This window comes from Macrobrachium nipponense, chromosome 25, assembly GCF_015104395.2.
Source record: "Macrobrachium nipponense isolate FS-2020 chromosome 25, ASM1510439v2, whole genome shotgun sequence".
Classification (NCBI taxonomy): Eukaryota; Metazoa; Arthropoda; class Malacostraca; order Decapoda; family Palaemonidae; genus Macrobrachium; species Macrobrachium nipponense.
In genome coordinates, this window is record NC_087214.1 from 71273478 (window position 1) to 71288903 (window position 15426).

A 15426-nucleotide genomic window follows, 5' to 3' on the forward strand; every position below is an offset into this window, starting at 1 on the left:
AGAGAGAGAGAGAGAGAGAGAGAGAGAGAGAGAGAGAGAGAGAGAGAGAGAGAATGTGTTTATATACTTCGAATCCCTAGGGGAAGAGAGAGAGAGAGAGAGAGAGAGAGAGAGAGAGAGAGAGAGAGAGAGACGGTATAATTGGTGCCAGTTATTAGCTAAAAGGAATTTCCCGTCGCAGCCCATATTACTGTCAACCGTAGGTCTGCGTTTGACTCCAGTCCCTTAATGAACGTGTTACGGAAACCCAGCAGTTTTTGTCAATACATTTCGTACAGTGTCTTTGCCTATAGTCGTTCACTAAAGGAACCGGGGCTCTAATTATTTGATTGATTTAGTCAATATTAGGACTTTGAAATTGAAGGTTTGTGTTTTAGAGGAAATGTGGCTTCGAATTTTAATTACTTGTCAAAATAGCATTACGCTTTGTACTTAAGCAACCTACCTATGGTGCATACTTAGGTCTAAATACTACCCTGACATAAACTTGTGGATGAAGTGTTCTTATTATAAGTTTTAAGTGTTAATTTTTTTTATATAAAATCTCCTCATATAGAAAAACATGGTAAATTATGGCATAATAATATATTCTGGAATAGAAACTTTGAATAACAATTTTTTTCTCAAAAAAAAGAGAGAAAAAAAAACTAAGAAAAAAGAAGAAAAAAAATGGCCTCTTAGCAAACAAATAAAATCTCCAGCCTCGAAGTCCTTCCTCGCAAATGAATATGGTTTCCTTCTGGACACCGGCTCCCCAATCTTCAATCTCCCCTCCATCCCCCCCCTGCCCCCAATCCACCCCCCTCACCACCCCAACTTCCTCTTAGAGCCATTCTGGACAAAATGGGAACAACAATTTGGAACCGTTCTTATCTACCGAATTTGTATGGCCTGTTCCACATTCCAGGCCTTCGTCCATTCCCGGAAAAGGGAATTGGCACAGTAACGAATTCCTTGAAACGCACATACACACGGGAGGTCCTGGGGAGTAGGAGGGTTGGGGGGGGGGGGGGGAGGTGAAAGGGGATTGGGGTGCCAGTATGGACCCAGTAGGATTTGGGACTATAGGGCCAGTCCTCCTTGTTGTTGATAGACTGTGAGTAGGTCCTTTCTTTGCAACAGTTATATTTGGAGAAGAGAGATATGATACATAAATGAATAATTATATATATATATATATATATATATATATATATATATATATATATATATATATATATATATATATATATATATATATATATATACTGTGAGAGGTTTTTAATGTTCACCGTAAAATGAAAATATATAAAATCCGAAGATTTAAGTGTTATTTTGCAAGTATGTCACGCATATAATACATTAAGTATATGCAATAAGAATGTGTTCTTATAATTGTTTTATATGTAAGGTCAAATAAATAATATTTGACATTCAATTTTGGATATCAAATGCAACCGAAATATGGTTCTTTCACTCCCTTCTGTTGCAAGTCACATGATCCATGGGTCTTGCAATGTCAAAGAATCGTCAGCCATTTTTTTTTCTGCTGTCAATAATTAAAAACATTGTAGACGATTTCCTTTGCCTGGGGGCTTAAACGTGCTATAAGGGACTCTCTATTGTCCTGTATGGTTGGGCCAAGGTCTTTCAATGAGATTAGAAGACTACTTGAACAAACAATACATTTGGCAGAGGTCTACAGAAGCCATGCCACGTTTACGACGAGTATGTTTATCATTTCTAGTGTTCTGGTAATAAAAAAGGAATAAGTGGACTTTTTAGTTGAAAAATGATCATTCCTCTGACAAATCTGTATAGGAGTTGTTTCAAAATCCCAATTAGATATAATTTTCCATTGAAAATACAAATTCCTCGGACGAATCTAATTAGGAGTTGTTTCAAAATCTCAGTTCAATATAATTTTCAGTTGAAAAATCATTCGGACAAATCTGTATAGTTGTTTCAAAATCCCAGTTCAATATAATTTTCAGTTGAAAATTCATAATTCCTCTGACGAATCTGAATAGGAGCTGTTTCAAAATCTCAGTTCAATATAATTTTCAGTTGAAAAATCATAATTCCTCGGACGAATCTTAATAGGGTTGTTTCAAAATCCCAGTTCGATATAATTTTCTGTCGAAAAATAATAATTCCCCGGACAAATCTGTATAGGAATTGATTCAAAATCTCAGTTCAATATAATTTTCAGTTGAAATTAATAATTCCTCAGACGAATCTGAATAGGAGCTGTTTCAAAATCTTGGTTCAATAATATCTTCACTTGAAAAATCATAATTCCTCGGACGAATATGTATGGGAGTTCTTTCAAAACCCCAGTTTTGATTCTGCCATAACAGCCGGCAGCTACTTGTTACATAACCTTTAGCTACTGATAGCAGTTAGTAAACAAGGATTTCCCCGGAAGCATCACCCTCCTTCCATCCTTTTGAGCATAATTAAAATTTCAAACTCGCCTTCCCTTATTTTTTAATGGCCTCTCTTTGATCGCCCTTTGAGCCTTATCAAGGCCTTTTGAGCCTTATTAAGGCTTGATAATGAGATGGAGTCAGTACGACGTAGCTGAGAATATCCCCTTTTGATTGCAGGATATTAAAAAAAATCCTCCAAAGAAATGGTAGGGATAAGGAAGGGATAGGTCAGACAACCTTATCTCATCGTTTATAAACGTTGAATTAGTTGTGTGGGTAATGGTACGTCCATAACATGTCATATACATGTCAAAGAGACATACCAGTAACTTATTGCCTTTATAAAAACTATAGGGAAACCGCTTGAGTAAGGGTGCATCCATAACTTATCCACATGAAGTTGGCAGCCTGTCACCCACAATGAACAAACATCACATACACATTATAAAAACAAGTCAGTAACTTGTCCCGAAGACATCATAGACATGAGAAGAACCAATCTTTGGCTAATGTTGGCTGCAACTACCTAAGGGTGCATCCATAAAATGTCCACAACATTTTGGTAAGTGACTGGAAATTGGAATGAATCTTTAACCAATGCTGGATGACCACGTTAAGCACTGGTTTGAGACCATCAATATGTCACTGGCTTGCAGTCAAGATGTTTGTGACATATGCGTGATAAGTTTACAACATGTTTATGAAAGTTTGTACTGTAGTATGAAGGTATTCAATCGAAAACGTTTACCAGGTAACTTTTAGATTAAATTAGATGTCAGAATGGACCATATTACGAAGGTGGGCTTATGAATGAGTGTGGTAGGGCATTGGAAGGGTTAAGGAGCCTGCTGGTGAGGCTCTCTGGAGACTGTAGTCCAACTGGCAAGGAATATGAAACCAGATGGAAAAACAACTACACTACAACAAAACAATTCCCATAATTCCTTTACAGACTACAGCAGAAATAAACACACTCCCTACGGAGAGCTTAAGTAACGAATAACCTACAACTGTCCACAGAGGAGGAAGAGGAGGACGACGACGAGGAGGAGGTGGGGGTCCTGCCCCCTCCCCATCTCTCTCTCTCTCTCTCCTCGAAATGTAATTTACTTCCGAACACAGCACATGAGACCTGGTCTCCATCTGCTAAGACCGTGGCAGAGATGGAGCACTGGGAGACTCATCTGGCTACAGGGGACAATACTGTACTTAAAAGAAAGGACTTAAGGGGCATTAACCTTTTTTTGGACTATTGTTTTAGGGTAGGACTTAAGGGGCATATAGTTTCGGGGCATATATTCATGGCGCAAACGTGAGCGGCGTAGTTTGGGAAGAGTAGCCGGCAGCGTTAGGAGAGAGCACTGTGTATATATATATATTTAACATAGCATCATAAACTGCTGAATACAATTACTGTCTACAGTAGAAGCCTTATAACTCACATCTGCCTAGCAAAATAATATACAGCAGAATGACTTCATGGAAATACTAAAACCATCCTAGAATTAATCGTATGGTTACTGTCTGGATATTCTCTCTCTCTCTCTCTCTCTCTCTCTCTCTCTCTCTCTCTCTCGTCCACAAATTGTCACAATCCCCCAATGAACTGTCTAAATGCTCTCCTATCCATTAGAGTAGGTGTCCATCTCTCTCTCTCTCTCTCTCTCTCTCTCTCTCTCTCTCTCTCTACTGGAGTACACTAAATCATTTTGGGCGAAAATTACCGACCCGGTCCATTAGGAACAAACAGCCTTAAATGGACCGCGTAATAGCTATTAATGGTCGCTTTATTTACCTTTATGGAATAATAGCCTAAAATTACTACCGCTTGACCTTATGTTTCGTGACGCCATTCAAGCGTATTGGCATGTAGAAAGGAGTCATTAGAAACCGGGGTTCGATTCCAGGGCGAGTTCGAACACTTTACGCAATTTATGTCGTATTTTCGTTGCTGCTTTGTAGAAGTAGGTAGTGATATTATAATGGGTGATTAGTCGGTTGTGGTAGGTCGCAGTTAAGGTAGAGAATGGCTAAATATAAGCAAGTAGCTTTACATTTATAACAGAGAGAGAGAGAGAGAGAGAGAGAGAGAGAGACAGACAGACAGACAGACAGACAGACAGAGAGTCATTTACAATAAATACTTTTGAATTCACGAAAATAAAGATGCTTTTTCGTTCAAGGTATAAAGTTACTTCACTACAACATATATATATATATATATATATATATATATATGTATATATATATATATATATATATATATCATTATATATATATATATATATATATATATATATAATATATGATATATTATATATATATATATATATATAATATATTAATATTATATATATAATAATAATAATAAAAAAAGAGTATGGCCAGCAGAAACTTAAGCATTTTTCGTTAAAACTTTATTTTTATCCAACGCCTACGTTTCGGGATACAAATCCCATCTTCAGGGCTAAAACAGGGGAAAAATTAAAATTCTATACATTAAATCAGACTAAAATGGGACACAGTAATAAATTATGTTTTTTTGGAAAATTATATAGATTAATTAACAATATATCAATGAAATTTGAATTTCATATAAAAGTAAGACGGTAACTAATTGAATAAGAGATCAACAGTAAAAAGCAAAGCTACTAAGTACAATGACACTTTCAAAATAAATAAACAAACAAACAAAACACTTAAAAACACAAACCACACGTGAACACCTAAGAAAATTACATTATTACTAAAGACAGGAGAAAAATATTGAATCCAAACAGGCAAAAAATTTCTGTATATGATTACAAAAGGAGAATATATATATATATATATATATATATATATATATATATATATATATATATATATATATATATATATATAATATATATATATATATATAAAGGCGGACACAAAGCAAAAAATAGCGAAACGAGAACTCACCGGTACAGAAGTATAGATAAGACTGAATAAGTATTATTTATTTTCGACAAAATGGGAGAGGCAAACACAAAGGCGAGAAGGTAGAAAGGGCGAATGGTCTATTAAGTAATGTTCAGTTGTACAGCAGTTGAATGGTTGTTGAGGGTTGGTGACAATTGTTTAATGAAGAGGGACTTGGGAATGGGTAATGACCGGTTATCTATTGCTTGGGATACGATTTTGAATCATTGTGCTGAATGCTATGTTTACATTTTATTGCATGGTTGCGTATTGCAGAAAATTCGGTGACTGAAACCCCGATGGCAATCAATGCGAACCTTCAACAGCCGACTAGAATTACCGACATAGGTTCCCAAATTATATTTGGGACAAGTAAACAAATGTACTGTTAAAGATCGCATCAAATGCGGTAGGGTGTTCTTGAACTTGAAAAGACTTATGATTTTTAAGGGGTTCTTGAAGATAAAATTAAATTTAACGTATGGGTACATATTGCTGAGTACGACGGTGAGCTCTCGTTTTACAAGTTTATAAGTTGAACAAAAAGGCAAGGACATATACAGTTCTTTTTTAGGTACATTAAAAGTGGGTGTTTTCGGTTTAACAATGTCATTTAAAAACTCTCTCAATATTTTCTCAAATAGGTGGGATGGATAGCAATTTCTGCTAGAATAGTTTTGCAAGAAAACTACTTCCTCATGGAATTTGATCCAGTTGCATGACAAATTATAAGCTCTACACAATAATGTCTTGCATGCATTAAGTTTACAAACCAGTGGACAAAAGCTAAAGAAATTTCTTCCCAAACCAGTAAAAGTCTTCTTTCTAAAAACACCAGTTAAAAATTTATCATTACATCGGGAAATTGTTATATCTAAATCTGGCAGTTCGTTATTCGATTCTATGTCCATAGTAAAATTAATGTTCGGATGAAATGAGTTAATGAAATTAAGGAACAAATGTGCATGATCTTTATCTTTAAAAAGTACAAACGTATCGTCTACGTATCTTTTATAAAAAATGGGTTTAAAAGATGAAGGACACTGGTCAAGAAATAGCTTTTCCAAGTGACACATAAAAATATTGGCAAATGTGGGACCTAAAGGAGAGCCCATTGCCATGCCATCAGTTTGTTCGTAAATTTTCCCGTTAAAAATGAAATAGTTATCCATCACAGCCAGTTCCAAAAGTTTCCTAAAAGAGGCAATATCAAAATCTTCAAAAACACTATCTTCAGTAGGGAATAAAGCACTAATTATTATATCTATGGCTTCGATGAGAGGTACATTGGTGAAGAGTGAGGATACATCGTAACTAACCATAAAATGACCAGGGTGTTGCTGTAAAATCTCGGGAATAAATTGGGAGGAATTCAGTAATGTATGTTCATTGCTTGTTAAACCGTTGAGTAGGGGGACTAGAAATTTGGCTAAGGCAAAATTTGGCGAGTTATAGGTAGCTAATATTGGACGTAAAGGAACATTTTCTTTATGGATTTTAGGTAACCTATACAAGGAACTGAAAGAAGAGCCAGTGCTATAAAGAGACCGATATGTCTGATCATTCAAAACATTATTGTCAAAAAGTTGTTTAAGGCTGCGATTGATCTTGTCCTCGGTCTTGAATATTAGACTAAATTTTGTAGCGTCTGAAAGGGCATAGTTCATCTTGTTGATATATGCATCCCTCTCCAGTAGGACAACGCCTTTACCTTTATCAGGGGGACATACAATAATGTCTTCTCTCTGGGACAGCTACTGGAGAATTTGAAAGTCATTATTTAAAAAAAAATGGAAACCATGAAAGGAACCCTATATGATTTATAAGATTTATGAGCAACACTCTGAATGAACTGCCAAGGCTTCTCTAAGTTGATGTGGGAAGGTAGTTGGCGAATAGTATCGAAAAATATTTCAAAGGGCAAAAAGAATTTTGAAAAATTTGGTCTAAAATTGGGAAGGCAAAAGTCCAAGCCAAAGGAAAGGAGGAACTCTTCTTTTTCTGAGAGGGTATAACTAGAGAAATTGAAAACAACATTCTTTGGGGCTATAAATTTCGGTGCTTATGTCCCAATTTTAGAAGCTTGCGCTTATGAACAGATTCAGTGTCAGTTATAAAAGTACTTACTAACTTTATCTAAGAAAGAATTTTCTGCAATACGCAACCATGCAATAAAATGTAAACATAGCATTCAGTACAATGATTTTAAAATCTTATCCCAAGCAATAGATAACCGGTCATTACCCATTCTCGAGTCCCTCTTCATTAAACAATTGTCACCAACCCTCAACAACCATTCAACTGCTGTACAACTGAACATTACTTAATAGACCATTCGCCCTTTCTACCTTCTCGCCTTTTGTGTTTGCCTCTTCCCTTTTGTCAAAAATATATAATACTTATCAGTCTTATCTATACTTCTGTACCGGTGAGTTCTCGTTTCGCTATTTTTGCTTTGTGTCTGCCTTTATATATATATATATATATATATATATATCATATATATATATATATATAATATATATATATATATATATATATATATATATATTATATATATATGACTTGGTAAAAATGTTCTGTAACAACAGAGTTCCATCTAATAAAAGGAGCCCATAAAAACACCAAAATAGAGAAAAAGTACTATATTTCAGAGACTGCTGTCTCCCTCTTCAGGTAGATGAATGAGAAAAGTTCACAGAAAGGTGGTATTTATACCAAGAGGTCCATCCACAAACAAGCCATTTTAAGTCACCCCCGCTGATAATCTTCCTCTAATCTTCTTAAGGGTTTTTGTGTATATATATATATATATATATATATATATAATAATATATATATAATTCTAATTATATATTATATATATATATATACACACGTATATACTTCAGGGCACAATTTTTTCACGGATACAACATTCATTGAATAGTATGGCTTATTTTTTTTGTTAACCAGCTTTTTTGAAATTCCTTATTCATATTTTCTAATTATTTTCTTTACTTCATTGTTCAGGTTACTAATGGACATAATAGGGTTTCTTCCATTTACTCCCGTATTTTTACAAAAACGCGACAGCTGTTTCGTCAACTTATACGTGTTGACGTTATCAAGCGTACTGATACAAATATGTTGTTGCTTAATATTAAGCTGGCCTTGTGCAGCACGGGCTCCTGCTCGTAGAGCAGCCGTATAATACAAATATGAGCCTACATGCGTTTTGTGACGTCTTGAGAACGGAAAGGTAGTACAATTGCCAGATACCTAGTTTTAAGTATTTACAAAAGACTATAGCGAAACATAAAATAAGACAAACAAATAAATATGTTAACAACAGAAATTATATAAAAAGTTGAAAGTAAGGGTAGCCTCCACTTTGGAGGGGTGCCGATCGTAAAATATTTGCCAAAAATAAACTAATCAAGACAGGCTAATGAAATTATCAGGTATTATTAGCACTATAAAAAAGCATATTCTCTGTGAGTTTTATCATCCTACAGGGAAATAAATGATTTTATGAAAAAAAAATGTGAAATTCAGTGTCTCTTGTACAAGGGACACTGGTGGTTGTGAGAAAACTACAGTCTTGAAATAGAAATTCGGTCTGACAGAATGTTGGTATATCCACCTGGAACATGCACATAGAGTATTATCAAAATAGAAACAGTAAAATAAGCACGTAATAACAAAAAAAAAAGAGCAACAACTTCAGTGAAAGCCCCGCCGATACATATGCAAATCGCAAATTTATAGTATATCTATAAAAAATTGATCGATGTCGTTTTTCTAACGTTTTCTTAAGATTAGTTTCATCACAGAAAAACAACTTTAGGGGTATCTAAACTAATTTTTCAAGTTTCTTGTCCTCAGAAAAAATCGCTTTTTCGCTTTTTCTCTGGTTTGTTTTTTTTCGGGAAGGGGGGGTGGGTATTTCTTTGATTGTCCTAAATAATATAATTTTTAGATGTTTTAGGCTATCGAGTGACATAATAACTACAAATTCTCAAAAGGTTTTGTCCCTAAATCGAGGTTTGAATTTTTTCTGAATATTTCTTCCTAGCTATTATCTCATTTATCGGCGGGGCTTTCACTGAAGTTGTTGCTCTTTTTTTTGTTAATACGTGCTTATTTACTGTTCTATTTTGATAATACTTTATGTGCATGTTCCAGGTGGATATACCAACATGCCTAGGGACCGAATTTCTATTCAAAGAGAGTAGTTTTTCACCGATCACCAAATTTATCCTTTTGCACGACGGGCACGAATTTCACTTTTTTTTTTCATAAAATCATCTATTTTCCCTATAGGATGATAAAACTCACAGAGAATATGCATTATTATAGTGCTAATAATGCCCGATAATTTCATTAGCCTGTCTTGATTAGTGTATTTTTGGCAAATATTTTACGATCGGCCCCCCTACAAAGTGGGTAGGACGATCGGCACCCCTCCAAAGAGGAGCCTACCCATAAGTTATTATATACACATTATACAAAAATATGTATTAATTACATATATGTTTAATTCACTGAATGTCAGTGTGCAGCGTGCGCTCCTGTCCGCGTGTGGTGGTCTTGTTCCACGCGGTTGAAGGCTGCCTCCTACATGAGGGCAAGAATCGGTCTGCCTCACGTTGGATGTTTTAAAGGTTGTGGGGCCGTTGCATGGCGATGCTGACTGCTCCTGATATCCAAATAAACGATTGTAGTTGCCTTCCTTGTGTATTATTTTGGTGTTTGTGAGAAGTTTTTGTAAGGATGGTTTTTTATTGTGGGTATCCACAAAGTGCTGATGAATGGCTCCTTGGTTTCTGTGGGCCTGCATGCGACGTTTGAGTGTAGTGGTTGTGTGTCTGATATAGCATTTTTGGGGCGACTGACATTGCTCGTCAGCACAGACAAACTTGTATACTATATCAAATTCAACCTCTTTCTCCGTCGATGGGGCTGTGCTATTTTTCATTACCAGTGAGGCCGTAAGGTTTGGCTTGCAGTAAATTCTTGCTGTTATTTTGTTATATGGAGCTAGGGGGGTGGTTCCTCTTCGCAGTATACCAAGGATGGCTTTCCTTTCATCTTCGTGGTGTTTGTTGTATGATATCTGATGGTATATCACTATTTCTTTGTCTTTGTCTTGTGTGTTCCCTGTGCTGACGAGCAATGTCAGTCCCCTCCAAAAATGCTATATCGGACACACAACCACTACACTCAAACGTCGCATGCAGGCCCACAGAAACCAAGGAGCCATTCATCAGCACTTTGTGGATACCCACAATAAAAAACCATCCTTACAAGAACTTCTCACAAACACCAAAATAATACACAAGGAAGGCAACTACAATCGTTTATTGATATCAGAAGCAGTCAGCATCGCCATGCAACGCCCCAACCTTAACATCCAACGTGAGGCAGACCGATCCTTGCCCTCATGTAGGAGGCAGCCCTTCAACCGCGTGGAACAAGACCACCACACGCAGACAGGAGCGCACGCTGCACACTGACATCAGTGAATTAAACATATATGTAATTAATATATATTTTTGTATAATGTGTACATAATAACTTACTTTCAACTTTTGATATAATTTCTGTTTTGTTAACATATTTATTTATTTGCCTTATTTTATGTTTTACTAAAGTCTTTTGTAAATACTTAAAACTAGGTATCTGGCAATTGTACTACCTTTCCGTCCTCATGACGTCACAAAACGCATGTAGGCTCATATTTGTATCGATACGGGCTGCTCTACGAGCAAGAGCCCGTGCTGGCACAAGGCCAGCTTAATCTTAAACAACATATTTGTATCAGTATGCTTGATAACGTCAATACGTATAGGTTGACGAAACGCTGTCGCGTGTAAAAAAACTACTGGATTAGCGTTTTAAATAGAAAGAATAACCCAATCCCATTATGTGTCCATTAGTAACCTAAACAATGAAGGTAAAGAAAATAAATTGAAGAAAAATATGAAGCAATTTCAAAAAAGCTGGGTTAACAGAATATTTAAAATTAATAAAAAAAAAGCCATTCTATTCAATGAATATATTTATATATATATATTTATATATATATATATATATATATGATATATATATTTTTTTTTTTTTTTTCTCCTTTGTTTTTGTAATCATATACAGAAATTTTTTTTCCTGTTAGGATTCAATATTTTTCTCCTGTCTTTAGTAATAATGTAATTTTCTTAGTTGTTCACGTGTGGTTTGTGTTTTTAAGTGTTTTGTTTGTTTATTTATTTTGAAAGTGTCATTGTTCTTAGTAGCTTTGCTTTTTGTTGATCTCTTATTCAATTAGGTTTACTGTCTTACTTTTATATAAAAATTCGAATTCGACTGATATATTGTGAATTAATCTATATAATCTTTTAAAAAAGCATAATTTATTACTGTGCCCCATTTTAGTCTGATTTAATGTATCGAATTTTAAATTTTTCCCTGTTTTTGTTTTTAGCCCGTGAGATGGGATTTTTATCCCGAAATGTAGGCGTTGGATAAAAATAAAGTTTTAACGAAATGCTTAGTTTCTGCTGGCCATACTCTTTATATATATATATATATATATATATATATATATATATATATATATATATATATATATATATATATATGATATATATATATATATATATATATATATAAAGTATGGCCAGCAGAAACTCAATCATTTTTCGTTAAAACTTTATTTTTATCCAACGCCTACATTTCGGGATAAAAATCCCATCTTCAGGGCTAAAAACATATATATATATATCATATATTATATATATATATATATATAATATATATAGTATATATATATATATATATATATATATATATATATATATATATATATATATATATATATATATATATATATATATATATATATATATATATATATATATATATATTATATATATATATATAGATATAGATATATATAGATATATATATATTATATATTATATATATATATATATATATATATATATATATATATATATATATATATATATATATATGTATATATATATATAGATATAGATATAGATATAGATATATATATATATATATATATATATATATATATATATATATATATAATATATATATATACGTAACTTACAACACGAGAGGTAATTATAGCATTATTCATATTACATAGCATTCACCATTATTCTAAAATTTGTTATATAACGAATGGGTTGCACATGCAAATATGTTAAATAACATGGTTACATGACATTACTGGCTGGGCAAAAAAAAAAAAATAAGTGACAGTGTGTATAAAAAGATATCATAAATATAAATTACAGGGTGTGTCCAAAGACAAAAAGTTACAGTGTGTGTAAAAAAATATTGACATGTACCTTGTGGCTCTACTCTGGCTGTACGAAAAAGACTTGTAACTTACAGGGTAGGTACATAACCTAATAAGTCACAGGGTGTGTCAAAAAAGGCTAAAAATGACAGGGCGTGTCAAAAAAGGCTGAAAGTGACAGGGTGTGTAAAAAAAAAAATATTGAAATTTACCTTGGGGTTGTACTCTGGCTCTGAGCTGTACGAGCAAATCTCGGTTTGTGTTTTCCAGAATTTCGGTGAGATATTGGGGCTTGTCGAATTCCACTGGTCCACTCCCCACCAATTTGGTCACTGGAATGATAAAAAAGAGACAAAAATGATTATTAATAACTGTGCATAAAGTAATTATTAACACCTATACATCAAAATGATTAACATCTGTATATAGAAAAATTGTAACCTCTGTATTTAGAAAAATATTAACCTCTGTATATAGAAAAATATTAACCTCTGTATTTAGAAAAATATTAACCTCTGTATATAGAGAAATATTAACCTCTGTATTTAGAAAAAAACATATTAACATTTGTATATAAAAATACTAAGGCCTGTGTATAAAAATACTGACACCTGTATATAAAAAGGTCAACACCTGTATAAATTTGTATATAAAAATCTTTAACACCTGTATATATATGAAAAATATTAACACCTGTATAAAAAATATAATAGCTGTATATAAAACTATTAACACCTGTATATAAGAATATGACACCTATTTATAAAAATCAACAATTGAATATAAAAGACAATTGTGATTATGTAATGATAATTATGATGCTAAAGATGACTTTGTATTTGTGTATAGATAACCCAAACGATCTCCTAATTAGAAGTAGACTTTCATTTGCAAGGACTTGGTTCGATCCCCAACTGCCTCCTTCCAGTCGACCCAGCGATGAATGAGTGCGTGCACTAGCGCACGTCATCAAACTGAAGGTGCTGGGCTAGCAACTTCATCCCAAAAGGCTTGCTAATGATCAGAGGACTCTCCAGCAGAAGGTAAGGCGTCTATGGGGTTTAAAATACCCGAATAAGTATTGAATGTCTTTTCTTGCTTCTAATCTTGGGCAGCTATGAAGTTTCAAAAAGCCCCAAAAATGGATCGAGCGTCATTTTTTTAAAACTATATCTATGATTTCTATGGAGTTTAAAAGACCCCCCCAAAAAAGTTTCCTTCTTTTGCTGCAATCTCTGAAGTTTAAAAAGGCCCACAAAGACGTAGTTTACACGACAAAGCTCTACTCTATTTCAATTGACAAACTTGAGTATACGTGTTAGTGTACGTCCGTGGCGGAAAGAGAACACGTTGACGCGTATCCCATAGCAACAGCGTGTAGGGAAAGGTGTTTATAATATACAGCAGCTAATGAAGCCCTCAGGGGGGCCAACCATCTAGCAAGCCAGAGAGAGAGAGAGAGAGAGAGAGAGAGAGAGAGAGAGAGAGAGAGCTCTGATCCAGCCTTCCAGGAAACTGCTATTTCTTCTCACAGTGTGCCCTGTTTTTTTTTCCTTCCAGGAAGTTCCTTTATGCTCGGAGCTTTTTACACTCGTGGCAACATTAGATCAGGTATACCCCCTATCACCACCCCCTCCCCTCCCCCCCTCCCCTCCACGCTTTCACCATCTTAACAAGCTGTAATGGAACGCAGGTTGATTTCCTTTAGAAGTCGATTTGAATTGGCACCATCACCAGGTATCCGAGTTCTCGTAAGCTACGTTTGTCGAGGGCTGCTGTTTCATTATATGGGGCCGCATTAGCGACAAATTTTTCTTTACGTGGTGTGTGATGCATCTCGCTGTAACGAGACGTGAGACAGACGTCGTCGCGCGCTTTGGAAACGTCTAACGAGTGTTATTGGAATGCACTAATATTAGATTTCCTAAAATTCGTTAAGATTTAGAAGTTTTTTTGCAATGATTAATATTGCAATATTCTAACGAGCTAGGATCGGTATCCTTTGGCAAGTTATTGCTACGAGTGAACGAGTGTTATTGCAATATGCTAGTGATTTCCTAAAATTCGTTAATATTTAGAAGTTTTTTGCAATGATTAATATTGCAATATTCTAACGAGCTAGGATCGGTATCCTTCGGCAAGTTATTGCAACGAGAGTCATTGCAATATCCTAGTGATTTCCTAAAATTCGTAAGCTTTAGTTTTCTTTGCAATGAATGATATTGCAATATGCTAATGAGATAGGATCAGTACCTTTGGCAAGTTAGTTTAACGAGTGTCATTGCAATATGCTAGTGATTTCCTTAAATTCGTTAAGATTTAGAAGTTTATTTTTGCAATGATTGATATTGCACTATTCTAATGAGCTAGTATCAGTATCTCTTGGCAAGTTGTTGCAACGAGTGTCATTGCAATATCCTAGTGATTTCCTAAAATTCGTTAAGATTTAGAAGTTTTTTGCAATGAATAATATTGCAATATTCTAATGAGATAGGATTAGTATTCCTTTCGCAATTTATTGCAACGAGTGTTACTGAAATATTCTAATGACCTAAACTTCGTAGATATTTGCAATATATTGCAATTAATTATATGGCAATATGCTAATTATTTCAATAAAACTCGTATACTTTTGCAATGTATTGCCATAAGTTCAATTGCAGAATGCTAGATTTCACACTTTGCAATATATTGCAATTAATGTTATTGCAATATGCTAATTATTTCCTAAATGCGTAGCCTTTTGAAATTCATTGC

At 34.3% G+C, this 15426-nt stretch overlaps 1 protein-coding gene across 1 annotated transcript in view; it reads right to left on the bottom strand.

Moving 5' to 3' along the window:
• The window catches only part of LOC135199527 (putative neural-cadherin 2), a gene marked incomplete in the record, with an annotated part of 106858 nt that overhangs the window by 60677 nt on the left and 30755 nt on the right, over window positions 1–15426 (bottom strand). Inside the window, 1 exon segment of the mRNA XM_064227657.1 lies at window positions 12882–13001. Coding sequence (XP_064083727.1) covers window positions 12882–13001 — 120 coding nt within the window.